At 53.0% G+C, this 20,694-nt stretch overlaps 10 protein-coding genes and 1 non-coding gene across 11 annotated transcripts; 7 read left to right on the forward strand and 4 right to left on the reverse strand.

Annotated features, from left to right (window-relative positions):
* Positions 1-257: 257 nt before the first annotated feature.
* QC763_602250 (uncharacterized protein) lies at positions 258-1,296 on the forward strand. Its single transcript, XM_062914074.1, has 2 exons — positions 258-665; positions 728-1,296. Exons 1-2 carry the CDS (start codon positions 320-322, stop codon positions 1,117-1,119), a joined length of 738 nt encoding a protein of 245 aa, XP_062762862.1. The 5' UTR covers positions 258-319; the 3' UTR covers positions 1,120-1,296.
* QC763_602240 (uncharacterized protein) lies at positions 1,261-2,631 on the reverse strand (the record flags this gene model as incomplete). Its single annotated transcript, XM_062914073.1, has 3 exons — positions 1,261-1,833; positions 1,897-2,354; positions 2,460-2,631. 3 exons carry the CDS (start codon positions 2,629-2,631, stop codon positions 1,261-1,263), a joined length of 1,203 nt encoding a protein of 400 aa, XP_062762863.1.
* A 2,866-nt stretch (positions 2,632-5,497) lies between these two features.
* QC763_602220 (uncharacterized protein) lies at positions 5,498-5,929 on the reverse strand (the record flags this gene model as incomplete). Its single annotated transcript, XM_062914072.1, has 1 exon — positions 5,498-5,929. The coding sequence occupies one exon, from the start codon at positions 5,927-5,929 to the stop codon at positions 5,498-5,500; it is 432 nt and encodes a 143-aa protein (XP_062762864.1).
* Positions 5,930-6,270: 341 nt separating this feature from the next.
* Positions 6,271-7,993, forward strand: QC763_602210 (uncharacterized protein). Its single transcript, XM_062914071.1, has 3 exons — positions 6,271-7,233; positions 7,290-7,764; positions 7,822-7,993. The coding sequence occupies exons 1-3, from the start codon at positions 6,803-6,805 to the stop codon at positions 7,855-7,857; spliced, it is 942 nt and encodes a 313-aa protein (XP_062762865.1). The 5' UTR covers positions 6,271-6,802; the 3' UTR covers positions 7,858-7,993.
* Positions 7,994-8,106: 113 nt separating this feature from the next.
* QC763_0093060 lies at positions 8,107-8,197 on the forward strand. Its single transcript has one exon. It is a non-coding gene; the product is annotated as a tRNA-Gln (tRNA).
* A 1,128-nt stretch (positions 8,198-9,325) lies between these two features.
* On the forward strand, positions 9,326-9,777 carry QC763_0093070 (uncharacterized protein; the record flags this gene model as incomplete). Its single annotated transcript, XM_062906269.1, has 3 exons — positions 9,326-9,365; positions 9,548-9,612; positions 9,694-9,777. 3 exons carry the CDS (start codon positions 9,326-9,328, stop codon positions 9,775-9,777), a joined length of 189 nt encoding a protein of 62 aa, XP_062762866.1.
* Positions 9,778-10,176: 399 nt separating this feature from the next.
* QC763_602200 (uncharacterized protein) lies at positions 10,177-11,773 on the forward strand (the record flags this gene model as incomplete). Its single annotated transcript, XM_062914070.1, has 3 exons — positions 10,177-10,183; positions 10,247-10,357; positions 10,424-11,773. 3 exons carry the CDS (start codon positions 10,177-10,179, stop codon positions 10,609-10,611), a joined length of 306 nt encoding a protein of 101 aa, XP_062762867.1. The 3' UTR covers positions 10,612-11,773.
* SYF1 (pre-mRNA-splicing factor syf1) lies at positions 10,922-14,109 on the reverse strand. Its single transcript, XM_062914069.1, has 3 exons — positions 13,828-14,109; positions 13,594-13,764; positions 10,922-13,536 (listed from the first exon to the last, which is right to left on the reverse strand). Exons 1-3 carry the CDS (start codon positions 13,873-13,875, stop codon positions 11,287-11,289), a joined length of 2,469 nt encoding a protein of 822 aa, XP_062762868.1. The 5' UTR covers positions 13,876-14,109; the 3' UTR covers positions 10,922-11,286.
* A 150-nt stretch (positions 14,110-14,259) lies between these two features.
* Positions 14,260-16,887, forward strand: VMA8 (H(+)-transporting V1 sector ATPase subunit D). The gene is made up of 5 exons (XM_062914068.1): positions 14,260-14,508; positions 14,586-14,698; positions 14,782-15,177; positions 15,243-15,283; positions 15,333-16,887. The coding sequence occupies exons 1-5, from the start codon at positions 14,494-14,496 to the stop codon at positions 15,557-15,559; spliced, it is 792 nt and encodes a 263-aa protein (XP_062762869.1). The 5' UTR covers positions 14,260-14,493; the 3' UTR covers positions 15,560-16,887.
* On the reverse strand, positions 15,656-16,838 carry QC763_602170 (uncharacterized protein). The gene is made up of 3 exons (XM_062914067.1): positions 16,703-16,838; positions 16,295-16,608; positions 15,656-16,235 (listed from the first exon to the last, which is right to left on the reverse strand). Exons 1-3 carry the CDS (start codon positions 16,729-16,731, stop codon positions 15,832-15,834), a joined length of 747 nt encoding a protein of 248 aa, XP_062762870.1. The 5' UTR covers positions 16,732-16,838; the 3' UTR covers positions 15,656-15,831.
* A 357-nt stretch (positions 16,888-17,244) lies between the features above and the next one.
* Positions 17,245-20,229, forward strand: QC763_602160 (uncharacterized protein; the record flags this gene model as incomplete). Its single annotated transcript, XM_062914066.1, has 1 exon — positions 17,245-20,229. The coding sequence occupies one exon, from the start codon at positions 17,245-17,247 to the stop codon at positions 20,227-20,229; it is 2,985 nt and encodes a 994-aa protein (XP_062762871.1).
* Positions 20,230-20,694: the final 465 nt, after the last annotated feature.

Raw genomic sequence — 20,694 nt, forward strand, 5'->3', positions numbered from 1 at the left:
CCGGAGCCGCCCCAGCGGGCAATGCGTTCGCTCGCAGCTGGTTGATGAAGAAACAAAACGTGTTGGCCGAGTGGGTGTCCGCTTTGCCAAGTTAACGGGGAGGAGGAGCATAACCCGGAGCGTAGCATTCAGGCTCGGTGAGTCCCAAAGCACAGAAAACAGTCAGTCTAACGTTGATGCAGGGTCCTTTTTCGTGACGAGGACCCTTTCTTGGCGGTAGGGCTGAGTCAAATAAGTGTAATAACACGTCCCTGAACAAAAACTTCGTGAGTCGCATCTGCCCATCTCCCTCACCTGTGGGCAACAGGAAAAAAATTTAATGCTTTCCCCCAAACTTCTCGTTCTGGCGGCCTTGTCGTCGGCCTCGGTGGCCTTTGATCCTGCCACAGACACAACCTGCAACGACCAAGGAATCTGCCTGTCTTCTTTTGTTTGGTGTGACAAGAATGGACAGTCGTGCTCCTACCCAGAGGGCGCGTCCGCGTTGATCCCGTCCAGCACCGCGGCGTCGTACGCTGTGCTTTATCACCATGTCGAGTACGAGATTCGCTGGCGTCAGGCCAAGCGGGATACTGATGTTTTGATCGAATGGCTGTTTGATGGGAGCCCCTTTCAGAGCGAGGAGGAGAAGTCGGCTCGTGAGCTTCCTGTTATGTGGAGTACCAGTGCGTGATCCTTCACCCTCTTGTATGGAACAAAAACATTTGGCTAACTTTGTTCCATCTAGACGTGACAACCTCGAGCACTGATGGATCCTTCACTTTTGATCCGTTCACCATCCTAAAGGACTTCCCCACGCGGCACGCGCCTAACATGTCCGCCGGGGAGGCCGCGTCTTCGGCGAGTGGTATGGCCAACACCATCCGCCTCAGCCAGCCCGGTTCCGGCTTCCCGGAGGTTTACACCGATCAGTTCAGTGTCCAGTCGGGCTGGGCTCATCAGCTGGTGAGGAACATCCGCGAGGAGGAGGCGGATGTTCGTGCGGATGAGAAGCGAAAGATGAGACTTGGGGTTGGGATTGGTGTCGGTTTGGGAGTTCCGTTGCTGTCTGCCGTGATGTGGTGGGCTGGTTCAAGACACGGGGCTTCCAGGGCGACTCGCTCCGTCGAGGGCAAATAAATGAGCTGCAAGTGAAGCTATGGGACTGGGTATAGAGTGCTCATTGGTCAATGAGAGCCGGGTACTCATGTTGCCTGTTTTTCGAAGACAAGCATCGTCACAGAGTGACACGATGCAAGCCGACTGAGACGGAGATGGATGTCACGGATGGTAACGGAGTGCTTGAAATGGCCTGGGTTGTTTGGAGTCTGACATTGACAAATCCACGTATATATTCCCTATAACCGACATTTTGACACCCCCTGATCGAAGACCCGAAGCCTGCTCCTCATAAGTAAAAGCGCTTTCTCCTTCCACCTCATCATCAACATCCAGCTCCACCATCATCCTCGAATGACCCCCTCTTTTCCCTCGAACAACCCGCTTGATAATCCCCTTTCCCTTCTTATCCTTCCTCGTAATCTCAAACTCCTTCCGCGCATAGTCTGACTTCCTATCCAGCGCCATCTCAGCCAACGCCTTGCCAAGCAAAGGAACAAACTTCATGGCCCAACCCGCGGTGAAAACCACAACGCTTTTTTCAGCTCCTCCTGCTAGATACTCCTTTGGCAGGTAATCAAGTACAAACATATTGTCAAAGACATTAGTCTGCAAACAGCTCAGCGTAAAAGCCGGTACGGTAGTATTAACACCGATAACGTGCTTCTTGATAAACTCCTGCGTGTCCCGGATGTCAGCCGGGTTCACGACATTGGTCAGACGTTCACTGGGGTCCTTGATGTAGCGGGTGGCTGTGTCGACGGCGATGTGAGTGACGTTAGGGGGGCCTCAGGGGACGGTGGGGAATCCGTAGAAGAGCTGGGATCGCCGGTGTTTGTTGGGGGCGAATTGGAACCACATGCTAGGGAAGATGGTGCTGTTGAGTCCGGGGGTGGTGTTGAAGTATGAGGCGACCATTTCCCAGATGTCGAGATCGAGGGAGATGCCGAAGCTGGGTCGTAGGACGTGGTTGACGTAGGCGCCAGAGGCAATGACGATCTTGGCTTTGAAAAGTGCCGGGTCAGTGTCGTGACGGATGGCGTGGACCTCCCAGATGGTCTTGTCGGTGGTGGAGGGAATGATGCGCTCGACGCGGGTGTGCTGTTTGGCCTCGGCGCCGTAATCTTTGGCTAGGCTGAGAAGGCTGCGCAAGAGAAGCTGGACGTTGATGACGCCGTTGTCGGGGGCGAAGAGACCGATCCATTCAGGGGGCAGATTTTTGAAGGGGTAGCGCTCTTCGATATCCTTGGCCGTTACTGAGAACAAAGGGCTTCTAGTGTTCAGTACTATGGATGTTGAAGATCATGAACTCTTTCATTCTGGGTAAGACATCCCAAGCCGCTCTAAATTGGGCACCGGACCCATTAGAGTCCCTTCAGGGCTGTCACCACCAAAGTTCTTGTCTCCAAAGTTGAGCAAGCCGCTCATCCAGCGGAGAGACGAGCCCGAGTCCTTCTCGAGTTTGTCCCAAAGTTTCATGGCGTCCTTTGCGAGGTCGGCCATGGAGTCCTCCGTGTATATGGTACGGGGCATGCGGGCGAGATCATTCGAGCTTCCAGCTTGATTGAAAAAGTTGTTCTGCTCCAGTACGATGACGCTCGCACCTATTTTGCCCCCTCGTACGCGGCGGCGAGCCCGACTGGGCCGCCTCCCACCACGACGACGTCAAAGACTTCCGTGAGCATGTTAATGAATAGTTTGCTGAAGTCGCCAAGGCTGTTTGTGTGAGGGATGTATGAATGGGATGAAAATGAACAGGTTCGGCTCAACAAATATAAGGACATCTTGGCCTTCCTGTGAGCATTTTGAGCCCTGCATTCACTAGGACCCGAGTTTCTGCACCTCTCTGTCGGAGTTGTTCTCCGCTCGCCTCATCTCAGACCATACTTGTGGTTCTAGACTTTCGGGCTTGCAGCTTCAAAGCTGCCCAACCATGTCGAGTTTGATGCCCTACGTCAAATTGACAAATATTTTGGGCTTTATAGACCTTGGCTGCTTAATTCCATGCGGTGATAACTGAGGGCAACCAATACCATGTGGAATGTACTTTCTCACAAAAATGTGGCATAGCTGTTTCAGTGTTGTTTTCTGACAGTGGCTAGCTGAAAGCGCAGTCATTATGATTCTTGTTGTGGCAGAAGCGGCAATGACGTTTTGTGAGAACCAGTGGATTCCATCCAGGTTTATAACTGGGTGAATGGAGAGTAGCAGCCCGACTTTCTGTTTCCATGTGTACATCTCTCTGCTTATTCTCTGTTTGCTCCCTGCCCAAAGTGAACCGCCATGAGCACCACCACTACGACTAGCATCAAGGCTCGCTGGGCTCAGCGGCTCATCCGCATCAAGCTTGCGGCGGAACTCAACGCCCTTCAGGAGAAGGAGTCATTCAGAGGTGGTCACCCAGAGGGCGGTCTGGCAGGTTGGCTTCCAATCTCCAGCACAGAAGGACCTTTCACCTGGGACAACCTGCCTCATGATATAAGTCTTGAACACGACGAGGGCCATCGTCATTTCCACGATGGCGATGGCGCTGGCGACTTTACCCTGCCAGCTCACAAAGTCTGCATTGTAGGCGCCGGTGTCGCGGGCCTCTACATCGCGATGCTCCTCGACAGCTTGAAGATTAGTTATGGTATCCTCGAGGCTAACCCGAACCGTTTGGGCGGACGTTGTTATACGTACCGCTTCAGCGAGGAACCACACGATTACTACGACTGGCGCCATGCGATACCCCAAGATTCCCACCATGCAACGCACCTTCGACCTGTTCGAACTCACCAAGATGCCCTTGATCCCATACTACCTGGATGGCCCAGCAAACCCCAAGCTCTTCAATGACCGTTTCTTCGCTCACGGCGTCATTGACCCCTATCATGTGAGCAGAAGAAACGGTGGCGGCGTCCCCGATGATGTTGTCGACAATGTTGACAAGCTTCTCAATGATGCTTTCGGACCATACAAAGACGAACTTGCCAAGGATTTCGACAAGGGGTTCGACAATCTGATGACGGTTGACGACTACAGCACCCGCGAGTTCCTAAGACGAGGCGGCCCAGACGGAACGCTGCCCAAGTATGACTTCTTTGCCATCCAGTGGATGGAAACCCAAGGGACCTCAACCAACCTCTTCGACCAGGCCTTTTCCGAGAGTGTAATGAACTCGTTCGACTTTGAGAACCCAACGCGCGATGTCGAGTGGTTCTGCATCGAGGGCGGCACATCACTCCTCACCGACGCCATGCAAGCCAGTCTCAGCACCAAGGTTGAGACAGGTAAGCGTGTCGAAGTCATCTCCATCAACTGGACCTCACATGACGACGGCAACATGTCTGTCAAATGTGCCGGTGAAACCGAAGTCCGCACGGGATACAGCACCGTGTTCAGCACCACAACCCTCGGCTGCCTCGGCCGCATGGACTTGCGCAGCCTCCAGCTCCATCCCTCGCAGAAGGACGCCATTCGCGCCCTGCACTACGACGAATCGGTCAAGGTGGCTCTCAAGTTCTCGTACCCCTGGTGGATTGTCGACTGTGGCATCACCGAAGGCGGGGTTGCCAGCACCGATCTGCCGCTGCGAACATGCGTCTACCCATCCTACAACCTTCACGACGGCAAGGAAAACCCCGCCGTGCTGCTGGCCTCATACACTTGGGCACAGGACGCCACCCGTGTAGGCTCTCTCGTCAACAACCGCGCATCCCCCGCCGGTGAGGAGGAACTTGTCGAGCTCATCCTCCGCAACCTCGCCCTCCTGAAACTATATCATACGACAAGATTCGAGCTGCTTTCACCGGCGTCCACCACGCCTATTCGTGGCCGCAGGACCCGAATACGGCCGGTGCCTTTGCATTGTTTGGGCCGGGCCAGTTTAGCAACCTGTACTCGTACTTGACGCGCCCGGCGGCTGACAGCAAGTTCCACATTGTTGGTGAGGCATCGAGCGCCCACCATGCCTGGATCGTTGGGGCTCTCGACAGTGCTGTCGCCGCCGTGTTGCGCTTCCTCAAGCGGTTCGAGTTGCGTAACCAGCTCAGGGAGCTCGAAGAGAAGTGGGGAGGCGTCGAGGAGCTGGAGACAGGTGCGAAGGGCACATTGCATTTGCAGGTCGCAATGGGGATGTTGAGGGAAAAGAACCAGGTCAAGGTTTGAGAGGCCCTTCTCTCCTTGAGGACAATGACTTCTCTTGAATGGAGGAGTACTGAATGCTGGATACCTGGATATTAGGCGATATTAAACTGACAGTTCTCCTATATTACGCAGCAACTCCAACCAAAAGCATTTAGACGCTCTTGAGGACAAACCACAAATGTCGACGATCAACAGATTAACAGGCCCACCATCCAATGACCCCCCTTCCCACCAGCTTCCATTCCCCATCCATCCTCATCCCCTCCCTACCTTATTCGTAATCCCACTCATACTCATCCAACGAATAGCACGAAGTACGCCCCCACGGCGTCGGCTCCATACCCCTAAAGAGATCGAAGTAGTCCTTCCCTATATCAGTGATGACAAAGGTCCCGTTTCCAAGGTCTTGAACCTCGCCAAAGCTCGAAGACCACTTTGAGTATTCGTCCCAGCTGGCCGCGCGCTCGAGCGCGAGTGCCTGTGAGCAGCTCTCGCAAAGCCCTCGGATGATAACTTTCTTGTTGGCGTCATCGAACTCGTAAGTTACATTCAGCGGAATGTAGGCGACGCATTCTGAAAGATCCCAGGCGACCCAGCATGCCATAACATCGCGCGAGACGCGGCAGCGTTTGGTAAGTTTCTGGGCTGGAGCGGCGAGGGCAAGAGCAAAAAGAGATGTGTGGAGGAGGGCGGCGAGTCTCATTGTTACTAACTAGTGTTGATGTGATGGTCAATTACCTACATGGCAGCCGACTTGATGATGGGCCGTCTTTAAGAGCTGCCATATATATGTAAGGGCTGCGCCCCATGGGTGAGGGTCGTCATTGAAGTCCCGTGATGTTTGGGGAGGGTTGTGTCGAAGGAATTATCCAGATTGAACGACAAGTTTCTCGGGCGACACAAGAGATCGAATATAGGTGTTGCCAAGGCCTGGAAATTGAAGATCACCACCCTGACATGTCTTGGGGTTGTCTTGTGGTGCTCTGAAAGGAAGCATTTCCCGCTTTGGACTGCTAGGCATCTTCCCAGGTCATCACAATCTCCATCGACGACAACATCTCTTCTCAAACTACCTACCCATCAAAACAGACTACCAGTTAGTAAAGGGACAAATCTCACCCCATTGTCCTGTTTTCCTCCTTTCTCCCCATGGCGACCTTACCTGCCTTACTCACAACTTCAGACAACCAACCCGCCCTTTTCGCCACGTAGCCAAAGAGCGTAGACTTCTCACAACTAACTATGAGCTCGAGGTGTAGCTGAGGCTGAAACAAACCAAGAATGACTACCCCAAAGAAACCCCAAACTCTTACCAATATCTCGTTACTCAATAATAGGGCCTATGGCGCAACTGCTTTTCCGCGCCCTTGTCAACGTCAAACTGCGGGGTGAGCCGCGGGGCGCGGGGGCACCGGGGGTAGCTCCCCTTATCGCCGGCATTGTCGAATGCGGGGCCGGCCCGGCAGAGTGGATAGCTGCAGCTATGGCGTCAGCAAACACCCTCCCACTGACCCCCGTGTTTTGTTCTCTCCGGTGACGGGACCCCCTAATAATAACTGTCAGTCTCCTCAATAACATGTTGTTGCCTGCCGCCGCAAGACTGAGGTATAAATCATTTTCTCAACTTTTCAAAACTTCGACAAAATCAAACGCTCGGCTCATCCTTGCCCCGCTCTTCACCCCGCCATCAATCACAAGAACAATGTCCTCCGCTGTTGCTAAGCGCCTCGAGGGCAAAACGGTGGTCATTACCGGTGCTAGTTCCGGCATCGGAAGGAGCACCGCTTTTGAGTTTGCTCGTACTGCTCCAAAGAACCTGAAGCTTGTTCTTACCGCGAGGAGGATTGATACGCTGAAGCAGATCGCGGCGGATATTGTTGCCGAGGTAGGTGAGGGGGTCAAGGTGTTGCCTGTTCAGCTTGATGTGAGCAACCCCGAGGAGGTCAAGACTTTTGTCGGGAAACTGCCGGAGGAGTTTAGGGATATTAATGTTTTGGTGAACAATGCGTATGTCTTGGATCTCATCCTTTTTTTCTTCATGGTTCATACTGAACAAGATATAGGGGTCTCGTCAAAGGTCTCGCCCGGGCACCCGAGATTGCCGAGGAAGATATCAACATCATGTTCAATACCAACGTTACTGGTCTGATCAACATGACACAGGCTATTCTCCCCATCTTCAAGAAGCGGCCTGAGGGTGGTGCTGGCGACATCATCAACGTTGGCAGCATCGCTGGCCGTGAGCCATACCCCGGTGGCAGCATCTACTGCGCTACCAAGGCGGCCGTTCGCAGCTTCACCGATGCTTTGCGCAAGGAGCTTATCGCTACTCGCATTAGGGTCATGGAGATTGACCCCGGTCAGGTTGAGACTGAGTTCTCTGTTGTCAGATTCTACGGTGACAAGGCCAAGGCGGACGCTGTCTATGCGGGCTGCGAGCCGTTGACGCCAGATGACATTGCCGAGGTGGTTGTATTTGTTGCTGGCAGAAGGGAGAATGTTGTTATTGCTGATACTCTGATCTTCCCCAGTCACCAGGTATGTTTCATTTAGATTCCATGTGTGAGGGCTTGACTAATTTGTTGTGATCAACAGGCCGGTGCTGGTATCTTACACAAGAAGTCGACTTAAGGAGATGTATGGGGTCGACGGAGAGGACGGATTTGATGCTGTTACGCTTTTAGTACATATTCTAGATAGAAGGCGAGGAATTGAGACCTTTTAGAGCCACACACAATGTCATGAGCATCTCATCAGGAAGAGGGACTTTGTACCTTACACCCTAACCCTGGAGTGATATCGGCGGCAAAAAAGGGGGTGCCAAGCACGCACAAGCCACATAAATCCAAAATTCCGCCTTGTTCCTACCAACAAATCAAAGGTTGTGTAGTGTAGTGGTTATCACTCTGGATTTTGACTTGTTCAAGTCACATTCCTTCCAGTAACCCCGGTTCGAACCCGGGCACGACCTTCTGCTTTTGCTTCTCTCTCTCTCTCTTGCACAGGCCTGTTGGCTGTCCTACTTTTGCGTTATTGCTTCTTTTTTTGTTTCTCACCCATGTCCATCCTGTTCAGCTCAGCAGGCCCATTAATGCAGTTCTCGTGGTTGCTCAAGCCAAGTTTTCTAGATCGAATCGCGAAGTCGGCATGGTCTTGCAACCCAACCCAACACAAAGTCTCACCATGGGGCTCATCTGGTATCCTTTTCTCGAATGCCACTTGTCCATCATCCGACTTTCTACGAGAAAGACGGCATTCTCGAGGTCCTACATTGCTTTTTTCTCCGACGAAACGGCGGGTAACCAACCCGGTACGCTTGTCTCGTGGTGGCTTTCGCAATGATCCAATGAAAGCTTTCCACTTACACGTCTTTTCTTCCTGTTGTGTTTCCCTCACTCCTATCCATCCATCCATCCATCCATTCACACCACCATCCATGATACAACGTGCGCGATATTTCTTTTTTCCTTTTGATATATGGCCTCGCACAAACAGCCTGAGTCAGACCGTCCGGAATATCCTCCCAGAACAGAGCTCGATGAGGACCAAAGAAAAGAGACCTTCATATTTCCACAGCGACTACCCTGATTCACCCGATGGTGTGTCAAGGCTCTCCATTATCGCCCAGCCGTTGTTGCATCTACCAAGCGTCCAACGTGGTTGCTGTAACCCCGCCGACCACAGAACGGTCAGGAGAAAGTCAAAAGCATGAGCTCCCTAGCTCCAGTCAACCTGCATCATGGAGTGTTGAACAGCAGCTACTTAGCTAAAAAAACAAAAAAAAAAACTACATGAAGCTAAGATAACGGAGGCCTCCCGTCTTATGCCATCAATGCAGTAGTTGGAGCACGCGACAGGTTTCAAGAGATAGATATCGAGATCGAGTTGACAAACCCAATGCCAATCTAGGTAACCCGGATCTCGTACAACATCTCGTATGTAAGAGGTAGCAAGAAATCTGGTGATTTCTCTTGTTCCACGAAACGTAGGACCTGTGATGGCAGTTGCAGGTCAAGCAATGAAACGAAGCGCAGTGCCGGTGCAGCATGCAGCAAGCGCAAAATGCATAATCCCGCCGAGGGGAGCTTTCCACCTAACCATGACGTCAGGCCAACCATCTGATCAAATCAACACCATAGGTAGCTTGCCCCTTCAATAAGAGCAATAATTTAGCTGATTGAAGATCAACTAGTGAGTCGCTGTCCAAAGGCAATGAATGACAGGTTGCCCGTGCATGGCGTTTTTGCACAGCCTCCTTCCTCCCCTCCGCCTCCTCTCCCAAACTTTCCAACAAGCCCTTCCTTTGACACTTACACAGCAGCTCGCAAGTCAGCCCTTCTTCCCAAGAAAGAATCCCGCAGGTCGTGTGATGCCGACCCAAACCTTGTGAGACGATCGACGGTCGGGGCAAAAGAAAGCATGGGATGAGAGGTCCCTCCGTCAGAAAGCTAATGTCATCAAACAAAGGACGAAGATGAGGGGCAGCCTCCCACCACACACACACTTGAGGAGGAGGGGAGGCAAAGTAACCCCAGGGTGTCCGTGAACTGAAGCCACATTACTCCATCATTTGTCTCCTCCCTTCCTATTTCGGATAGCAACAGAGAGATAACAGGAGCAACCCTTACTCGGTGACCACCTGGTTGGAAAAGCTAGGTTGTAGTCGTACCTCCCTCCTCTTCCGATCCGATCCCAACGTTCCTTTCCCTTTGAAGGGGATATAATAACCCCTTTCCCATCCCGCTTTCCCGAATGACCCCTTTCACCAACTCCGGGATCTCCCAAGTTCTAGACCTTGTTTAAATCTTCTTCCCAAACATCATTCATCCTTTTTGATCAGACAGCAAACCTGAACCACATCGGTCAAACCACCTACATATCTCTATTCTTTAGTTTATACTACAACGACGTCACACCTACAATCACCTACGCTAAACCACAACCGCAACAATGGCCGGTACGTCCTCCTCCCCTCCCCCCTTATCATCAGCCAATGCTAACCACCTCCCCACGTAATTAGACTCCCGCAACCCCTCCACAGCCTCCAACACCTCCCCAACCACAACCAACTTCCCCATCTCCCCATCTCCCACCTCCCCAAGACGCGACCGTCGCGACAGCGACGAGTGGGGTAAGCCCCTTTCCCATCCCCTTGCCCCCCCTTTTTTCCCGTTTACTAACAATCTCTCTCTACCAGACGCCTCCAAAGTCCCCCCCTCCCGCTTCCAAAAGCGCAAAGGATCAATCTACGCCGTCCCCGGCTCCCGCGACGGTCACGTCGACTCCAACTACGCCCACAAGTTCCACGAGCTCCACGCCGAAAAAGGCTACACTGGGTTTGGCACGCCGAATTACAACCAAACCACAACCACAAAGAAACAGTAGGAATTTTCTTCTTTTGTTGGGTTGGAGACGGTAAAAGGGGCGTTGGTGGGGGGTACTTCTTGGCTTTTTGGGAATAGCAACAACAATGCAGTGACTGGGGAGAGAACAGGGTTGGATGAACAGTGGGAGATGGCGCATGGGGATATTCGGATGGTGGACAGGGAGGATGTGAGAAGGGGGAAGATGTCTTGCTGATGTGTTAAGGGGGGAGGTTTAAGTTTGTCAGGTGTTGATTGGAGTTTTCGTGGGAATTATGGAACATTGGGAGGGCAGAATGAGATGAATACCTAGCAATATGATTTTTTTTTTCCTTTGAAAGAGATGAATATGCTGTGTTGTGTGTGTGCAAACTTGTGTTTTCCTCCACGATGAGATCCCAGATCCTGTCGAGAAAAGAAGAGGTTGGTAGGTAGGTAAGTAATAAATAACACATCTGTCAAGGTAAAAAGACAAAAAGAAATGGTTTTGTTTGTAACTTTGCCTTGTTTTGTCCTCCTTCCCCCCAAAAACAAATAACATGACGAGAAAATATTTGAGAGAGAAAATACGAGAGTGATGACCACAAAAGAAACAAGAAAAGAAAAAAACGCCCAGCTTTGATGTGTCGGCAACCCAATGCAATCTAAATAACATACAGGTTAAAAGCAAGAAGAAGAAAAAGAAAAAGAGGTTATTTCATTCCATATCATCAAGCTCGATAGCATCCGGGTTTGCCACCTCGACCACCTTGGGAGCAACCACACTCCCCTTGATCCCCTCGCTCGCCGCAACAAATCCCGCCGGGGCACGAGCCTGCCGTTCCAGCTGCTCCATCGCGTCCGCCACCTCCTGATCAACCTCTCCTCCTCCTTCGCCGTTCTTGGCCTGCTGTGCTCTCGCCAGCGCCTGCGAGGCAATAAAGTTGACATCGGTGTTGTACTGCGCCTGCACCGACCGCTTGATCCGCAGCATCTCCTTGAACGTGTCCTCATTGCCATGTTGCACCTCAAACTGCTCCCATTTTTGCCAAAACCCCGGGTTTGTCCTGGGATCGCAAAACTGGGATCCATGGCCGTAGATGGCCCTTGCACGGTCGATTTCCCCAAGACGTTTTTCCATGTCCGCGAATTTGAGGCACATGTCCTTTGCTTCGTTGTCGGGGAGGGTGGCGATGGCGCGCTCGTAAATAGGGCGCGTGGATGGGAGACCGAAATTAGAGGCCGACTTGGTAATATAGAAATTAAACATGTCCGCCCTGTCCTCGTCCGACACGGCACGCGTTGCCCGCTCATAAATGCGCATCGCGTGCCGGGCTAGACCGCGCTCCTCTTCCAGGTTGCCGTACATGAGGTAGATCACCTTGGCGAACTTGGCCGGGCAGTCTTCAACGGCTTGTTCAAAGAGATCTCTCAGACGCTCGATGCTGATCTTGCGGTCGACGGCCTTGGTTAGGTAGAGATTCCATAGCTCAAAGGCTACGGGGTAAGAGAAGAGATCAAGGCCGCGCTCGTAGATCTTGAAAGACTCTTCAAAGTACTTGTGCTCCTCGAGTAGGTTGGCGTAGTTGACCACAGTCTGGGGCGTGGCGATGCGGAGCTCGAATATTCTTTCGTAAATCTTCTTGGTTTCCTCCAGGGTGCTGACGCTCTCGACGAGGTCGACGTAGAACGACCACAGCTTCCAGCTCTTGTGTACTCGCTGTTGGGGAGATAATGTCTCGTCAAAGTAGTCGACATTGGATCTCTTCGGAGCTTGGACAGCTTTGGCCATGATCCGGACGGCATCGTCAAAGTTCTCGTTGCGGAGTTCCATCTCTGCCCACTCGATCCACATGTCGGCTAGCTCAGCTACCGACTTGAAGGGCACCTTGACCGCCTTTTCCATGATAGTCCTCGCGCTCCGGATATCCCCTCCGTTTTCGTAGAATTTGGCATAGTTAGCCCACAACTGATGGAAGGCGCCAACGGCCTTCTTTGGCTGAATAGCAGCGATAGCATCCGTATAAGTCTGTACAACCTCCTGCTTGTTGTCTCCCCACAGAGCAACTCTCTTCTCCCACTCGGTGACATTGTTGGGGTTCTGTCGTAGTAACACATCGTTCAAGAGGAACGGTCGGCGGTCCATCAGATGTTCAAACCGCATCATCCTGATATCCAGATCAAAATCAGCCACCTCATCCACCACGCCTTTTTCCGCCCGCCCCGAGGCCATCTCCATCAGCGCCCCAATGACAGACTCCTCAAACTCAGTGTACGAGTCAAAAATGAGCGTAAAGTCCCGGACGGTCATAACTGTTGTGATGCCCTCCTCAAAAACATCTCTTGCCCTCTCAAAGCTGCCCCTTCGAATCCAGTAGGTAGCCAGGCCGCACCACAGTTTCCCGCGCTGGTCCGCGAACCGTTCGATCCCGCTCCGAATGATCCGTTCCACGTCAATGCCTGTTTCGTGTCCCGTTTCAATGTCGACAGCGTGCTCCACCAACAGATCCACCATCTCGCTCCAAAGCTCGTAGTGCCCCTTCCCGTTCTTGCTCTGGAATCGTGGGTTGTTGAGAATGTCGATGTACCTCTTGACTGCCTCGGTGTACAGCTCGCTCTGAATCAAAAGTTCGATAAAGTCTTCGGCATCCTCCGGGTGGACCTGTGTGTAGCGCCTCCAGATCTTGACAGCCGTCAAACCCTCGGCCGAGTTGGCGAACGGTCGGTACAAGGCCCATATCCTGTTGTGTTGTGTAATCGGAAGTGCTCGGAGTGCGCGGTCGAAGGTGTGTCGTGTGAGGGTGACGAGGGGCTGCTGCATGAGGAACTTGAGGTACATCTCCCAGATGCGCGGCATTTTGTTGAGGAGGATCAGCGCCCGCTCAAAGAGTGCATTGACCTTTTGGTATTCGGAGGTGAAGATGGCGGCATTGAGCTTTGCGACGTGCTTCGTTCGGAATCGTAAATACTGGTTGAGGGTTAGAACATGCTGACTCGGCATCAAAACTTGCAAGGCATAACGTACCATTTTCCACAGCTTATAGGAGCGCGGCAATTGGATACATGCCCTCTCCATGACGTAGGCTTGCTCGCGAAGTGTCCCATGTTGAATCTTGTAGTCAATGTAGGCGAGCCATGGCTTGGTGCTGCCGGGGTTTCGTTGAATGTCTTGCTCGTAGGGGTAATCATCATCGGACTGAAGGGCGCAAATGTTAGCATTCGTTGATGTTCCCGCAATCCCAGAGCCGGAAAAACATACCACAAGCGCCAGATCAGGCTGGCGGCCAGAGGAGAGTGCCAGCGCCATCGCGGGACTCGATCGTCTTCAGTAAGGAGCCAATTGGGGGGTGGGCGCCCTCCGCGGCAGAGCCGAAGAGCAGAAGAAGTAAAACGAAAAGTCCTAGACGCGCCGTTGCCACGACATCACTGCTAGGTGTTGTCAACGAGGTAGGTTTGGCGCAGACAGTAACAATCCGACGACGGCGTGGTTTGACGAGTTTCGGCACTGCTTTTTTCCAACTTCTCCAATTCTGGCGATTGGGCGCGCGCTCGAGGGAGAAGGGTCACATAAAGAAAGCACAGACCAGGTCATTATAGTTGCACTAATTAGCGGGGAGACGCCGCACTACGTAGGTAATCAGCACGGGCCCGTTCCAGGTCCAGGGCATGTGCTGTTGGCAGTAAGCAACCTGGAAGGCTTCCGTCACCCAGCTGTCGCAACAAGCTCCAAGAAGCTCCACACCTCACGATCCCACAGCCCATCCCTCTCTGTCCAGCTGCTGTGCGAATGACAACAGCCATATCTCGCCGAGCCCTGCATCTTCCCTTGACCCCTAGAGACCACCATCACATCTCTTTGTATCACTTCTGCACCTTTCACTACAACACTTGGAAATCTCCAATTGCCCGATAACCACCCGCAATCATGTCCGGCGCAGCAGTACGTTGGTCTAAACACCCCGCTGTTTCCCCAATATCAACATCACGATAACTAACCACCCAACCTTCCCCATCCAGGACCGCGAAGCCGTCTTTCCCACCCGGCAATCGCTGGGTATCATGAAAGCAAAGCTCAAAGGCGCTGAAACAGGTCACAGTCTCCTCAAAAGAAAGAGTGAAGCTCTCACCAAGTCAGTCTCCCGTCCCCATTCCCCTCCCAGGCCCCCCCGAAACCATACCTAACCTCCCCGTCCCCCCCCACCCCCCCCCACAGACGCTTCCGCGAAATCACCCGCCGCATCGATGAAGCCAAGCGCAAGATGGGCCGCGTAATGCAAATCGCCTCCCTCTCCCTCGCCGAAGTCACCTACGCCGTCGGCGGCAACATAGGGTACCAAATCCAGGAATCCGCCAAATCCGCCCGCTTCCGCATCCGCGCCAAGCAGGAAAACGTCTCGGGCGTTCTCCTCCCCGCGTTTGAGAGCTACCAGACCGAGGGGAACAACGACTTTGCCATGACGGGTCTCGGCAAGGGAGGTCAGCAGGTGCAGCGGTGTCGCGAGACGTATGCGAGGGCGGTGGAGGCGCTCGTGGAGCTGGCGAGTTTGCAGACGGCGTTCGTGATTTTGGACGAGGTCATCAAGGTGGTGAACAGGCGAGTGAATGCCATGTAAGTGACAGACCTGAGATTTTTGAGAGTGGATGGGATGGGTTGGGGTGCTAACATTTGCCTAGTGAGCATGTCATTATTCCCAGGACGGAGAATACCATCAAGTGTAAGTGGAACTCCACCCTGTTTTAGATGGACTGTACTGACTTTCCCAGATATCAACTCGGAGCTTGACGAGCTGGACAGAGAGGAGTTTTACAGACTGAAGAAGGTTGCCGGCAAGAAACAGCGAGACACGGCCGAGCAAGATGCCGAGATGAAGGCTAGGAAAGAAGCGCAAGCTGCAGCTGCAGATGAGCAGAACAAAGCGCCAAATGCCGCGGCGGACGACGCGCCAGCTGATCTGTTGGCTGCGGAGGAGGATGAAGATGTCATCTTCTAAGGGAGTTGTTGGGTTTGGACCATCGAGCGTTGTTGTCACTGTCGCATGTTGGAAGGGTGTGGTTAGAGTCATTGGTCAGCACGTTGTTTCATTAGGCATAGGCGCAATCCGGGAGTTGCTTTGTTTCCATGTTTCTATTTCATTGGGTATCTCTAATTCCCTTCGCTGAGGCATCAATGAGCCGATTACGTTAAACCTGTACCATTCGGAGCATTACATCCTACTTTACCTATCAAACCACTTATATGTGGTACCTCATTCCAGCCCCCGGCTTACTGGCGCTGGTACGTGACCTTCATCGTCTTCTCGCCATTCTTCAACGCCATGCCAGCAGTATTCTCCTTGGCAGTAATAGCCCCGGCTTCTGCGTCGTACTCGACGAAAGCAATCCCGCTGCGACCAGGGACAGTACGGACTTCGCGGAAACCTTCGAAGCGGCTGAAGATACCAGTGAGCTCGTCCTTGCCAAAGTCGTCGGGGAGGTTCTGAACGAAGAGAATGCGGTTGGGTGGGAGGTATTCGTCGGGTACGACAGCGGCGGCACCAGCACCGGTGGACTTGAGGCCGGCACCACGAGCGTTCTTGGTTGGGCGGCCACTGACGGCGGTTTCGGCACCTGGAAGAGGACGCTTGAGGCGCTTTTGCTCTTCGGCTGTTTCGAGCGCCTTCTTTTTGTCTATTGATAATTCATGTTAAAACCAAGTTCAAAACGGAGAAATGTTAACGAGGGCATACCCTTCTCTGCCATGCGCCGGCGCTTGTGGGCATCAAACTCCTCCTCGTTGCCGGTCTGTTTAACGGTGGCATCGCTTCGAGTGCGGGCAAGGGCGACTTGCATGGGCTTCTCGAACAACTCGAACCCCTGGACTTCTTCAATAGCCGCGAGGGCGGACTCGGGCTTGTCGAAAACAACAAATGCCTGGCCCTTGGCCTTGAGGTTGGTCTTAACAACGATATCGATCACATTGCCGTACTCGGAGAAGATGGCCATGAGGGCTTCCTTGAGCGGTTCGGGCTTGACGCGCTCTTCGAGGTTGCGCACGTAGACACTATGCGATAGAGGATTGTGTTAGTTGATTCCAATGCGACGCGATACCTGGGATGGCTGATGCCTTGTATGTGTCGGAGTGCAATGACACATACGTGGCGATTGGCTGTTGTCCTGAAGCCATTTTTTATCTTTGTTGATGATGTTTATGATCAGGCAGCAACCGCTGATTTGTTTACAAAATGTTGAATGTTGTGGTTGAACTCGGAAAGGTTTTCTGATGATTGGAGGACAAGACATGAAGTTGGAGATTGGAGAGAGTGCCAAAACAAAGTGGGCCTTGGTGGGCACTAGACACATGGTCCTAGCGTCCTTGCAGCTGGCGCGGGGACTGCCCCACTGGAGAACCACCTTCAGGGCGCATGCATCCCGCTTCTCCCGCTGAACCAGCGTCACGGTGTGTAGCAACACACTGGGCAACTCCGACCAAGGAACCAACAAGTCATTTCCCTTCCTCTTCAACACTTCCCAACTTCTTCTCTTTCAACTTCTTGGGGCTTCCCATCTTGTAATCTTTGCTCCAAAAATGCGCGAAGAGACCCGGTGAGCAGGCGCATGCTTACACACACGCTGTGTACGCTATTCTACTCTTTAACCTCGTTTCCGGCGGTCCGAGGTCCTTTGATATAAGCCTACCATGGACGAAACGATACCACAAGCCGTCATGGCAACCGCCACACCCTCTTTCGACAACACCAGTGCGTGGCATAATTTTACACTATGGACAACTCAGCATCTCAAGATGAGTATGAACATGTCGAGGCTCGCGCCATCGCTGGAAGACTTGGTGTTGGCAGGACCAAGGATGGTCATGAAGCTGGGGAAACTGGGCTCTTTTATCTCGTTTCCAGATGCGGTTGACAACTTTGGACAACAAACCATGGCCGATCCCACCGATGCCGGTGTCTTTTCGTCGGCACTCTCGTCCTCGACCAGCAGCACGACAGCCAGCATACTCAGCGACGTCGCATCCTCTTCCGCCACTGCCGCCGCCGCCGCCTCTGCTGCTGCTGAAGATCCTACCGCCTCGGTATCCCGCTTCTCGATGGAGGGAGCGAGAGGAATTGGGAGTGTTTTGAGCTACGCGACAAGCAAATGGGCCATAACTTGCATTGCGATGGCTATCCTCTTTAACCGGACGCACATATTTGCCGCGACTCGGCGTCGTTTACGACTTGCATGGCATATCCGGGTGCTGCTTCGACTCCCAACCATCTTGCTCCTGCTCTGGCAGGCTCGCAGACTTCTCCAGTCCATTCAGTGCCAGACCTCTCCGGATTTCGCCCAGTTGCGGTGGGGCGATCCTAACAAGAGCTTCGACGTTATGTTCTCCGAAGCAAACAGCTTTTTCCATGGACTGAGCTCAACTTTGCTGTTCGGTGCCAGCGACGAGGATTCATGCCGTTCTGTCCGGATGGTACCATGGGATAATCAGGAACAATCGGAGCTGGTTGGCTCGCTCTCCCGATTATGGCCACTTTTCCTGACGTTTTGCTTTGGCCAGTTTATGGAGGTGCTTTCGTGCACTGTACAGGGACGCCCGACGGGTACCGAGACGGGCACAACGCTTTTTGAACAGTCTCTGGCTTTTGCAGAAGCTGATGCTGCTATCAGCAGCCAGCTCGGATGGGGTCTTTTCGCCTCCAATGTTTCTAAAGCAGCAGCGGATGCCAACATGGGCACCAAGATTGCCCTCACACGTGCCATGATCATGAAGCGCGTCAACACACCCCCTGAAGTATTGCTGGTCACTTTTATCTCAACCATGAGCTACGTCACTAGTCACATATTGGGATTGCTGAACTTGCAGCCAAGATTCCGTCTGATCAGTACCGGATTCTATGGGCTTTGCTCAATGGGGTGCATGGTTTGGAGTACCATCAACTTTTCTGTTGACGATCCCACCAGCCAGGGGCTGTTGAGATATCCCACGGTGTACATCATCGGAATCATCCCTCACACTCTCATCTTGATTGGCATCATTTCCTGTGCGGTCATTTACTTCGTGGCCCTGACACTTTCCGCTCTCGCTGTGCCCGAGGCTGGGACCGGCGGCGAGACGGAACAGCTTACCTTCAAGCAGCGCTTCCTCCGTGCTCATGCCAACATGCAGGCAAACATTTCACTTTCCGAGATCCGGATTAGGATGGATATGGACTTTTACACCGCGCTGGTCCGGGCTGGCTTTGGTGCCATCACCATGGCTAGCGAGGCGGTTTATCTTAATGAGGACCACAAGGTGAACTTGAAGCGGTATACCTGGCTGGAAGAGGACCGGTTCCGTGAGATTGAGGACCTGAAGATGCAGTGGATCGGAGGCGTTCCTGGATCTCGGTTTGATACGGTCGGCACGATAGGACTTGTGCCGGTTAAAAATGGGCAGCCGGGGGTCAACAATGGGTATGCCAGGGAGAAGTCGGCGCAGCAGGTTTCCAAGAAGGACGGCACTGGCAGGAGGCAGAGGGATGGGGTTGGGGCTGCGGAGAGGAGTTCCAGGTGGCTCATGGCGGTTGATTACATGATGCATATTTCGCGTCTTGTGGTGGTAACTTGGGCATTGTGTACGGTCAAATTTCTCAGGTTTGTTGGTTGGAGGAACCCGCCGCGTTGGCTGAGGGGGTTGTCTGAACGGCCGAAGAAGTCGGACGGGCGGGATAAGAAGGGGAGGTCGAGACAGAATGGGGAGTCGTATGCTGATATTCTTTCTCCTGGCAATGGGGGTTATTTTACGATTCCGCGGGACGACCAGGTTGATGTGGAGGAGCTGCTCAGAAGCAGGATGGACAACCGCAACGAGGCAGAAGTCGACACCAAGCTCTACAGCTACTTCTTGCGGGATGGCTGGTGGGGGAATAAGGACACCAGCGGGGAATACGTCCCCTCCCACCCTTTGATCACGGCCGGCAACGAGGAGGTCGATGTCAACGACCCTGACTTTGACACGACAAGCATGATCTCCACGACGGAGACCTCTGTCGAGAGTGACTTTGGCTGGGAGACTGACAATGACAACAACAACGACTGGCTTGACGACGGGCAGCGAACACCCACGCAACAAAACCCCGGCATCGAGCTCACCTCCTCCGCTCTCGTCTCTGCCCTCCAGCGATCAAGGGAACCCTCCCCCATGTTGGACACCCCCATCGACCCAACCACCCTCGCCCGACTTTTGCACCCCCAGTCCGCCGCCGACCGAGACGAAGCCCAGACCCTGGCCGCCCATTTATCCTCCGGCACGATAATGACGCGCTCCAAGTACAAGCAAGCGCTCCAGCGGCAGCGAGCGCAGATTTTGCTCACCAACCTTAACTGTGCCAACCCGTTGCAGAGGATGAGTCCAGAAGAGGAGGAAAGACAGCTTGAGCAACTGCTTCTCACTCGGCGGTCGGAGGCGCAGGCGAGGGGGGGGCAGGAGTCGTGGAAGGAAGGGGGGGCGGGGTTGGGGGCGGAAGGGCCGCAGTGTGTGGTTTGCCAGTGCGCGCCGAGGACGATTATTGTGTGGCCGTGTAGGTGTTTAGGGTATTGTGATGATTGCAGGGTGAGCTTGGCGATGAACAATTATGACAAATGTGTTTGCTGTAGGAGGGAGGTGAGTAGTTTTAGTAGGATTTATGTTCCTTGAGGGGGGGATAAACAGCGAGCGGGGGGGTAAATCAGGTGAGAGCAGGAGGGATATTGTTTTTAACACGGATCTTGTTATGGGAAGAAAGCGTTTACATTTTGTGGTGGCATTACATGAGGTGATTTACACATCTATGTCCGGAGAGCGAGAATGCGGTTGATGATGTTGGTCTTTTTTCCGTTTAAATTTTTTTTTTGTGCAAAGAGTTCCCATACAGAAAGTACAAATTTGAGCATTTCCATCCTGTCAATATCTGGGTGATCGAAATTACCTACCTACATGCCAAAGTTGTCATGTTTCAGGTGCCGAGCAATAAAAACATGGTGATGGAGGTGTATTTTGACTCGGGACCGTCTACTTCCCAGCATCAACGAGCTACTCAGACACTAACAGGGCCTCGAGAAGTCAACCGACTTGGATTCGACTTCTTCATCCATCCTACATCATGTTTTCATCAAGAGCAGC

The sequence above is a fragment of the Podospora pseudopauciseta genome, chromosome 6 (genome assembly GCF_035222475.1).
Source record: "Podospora pseudopauciseta strain CBS 411.78 chromosome 6, whole genome shotgun sequence".
Taxonomy (NCBI): Eukaryota; Fungi; Ascomycota; class Sordariomycetes; order Sordariales; family Podosporaceae; genus Podospora; species Podospora pseudopauciseta.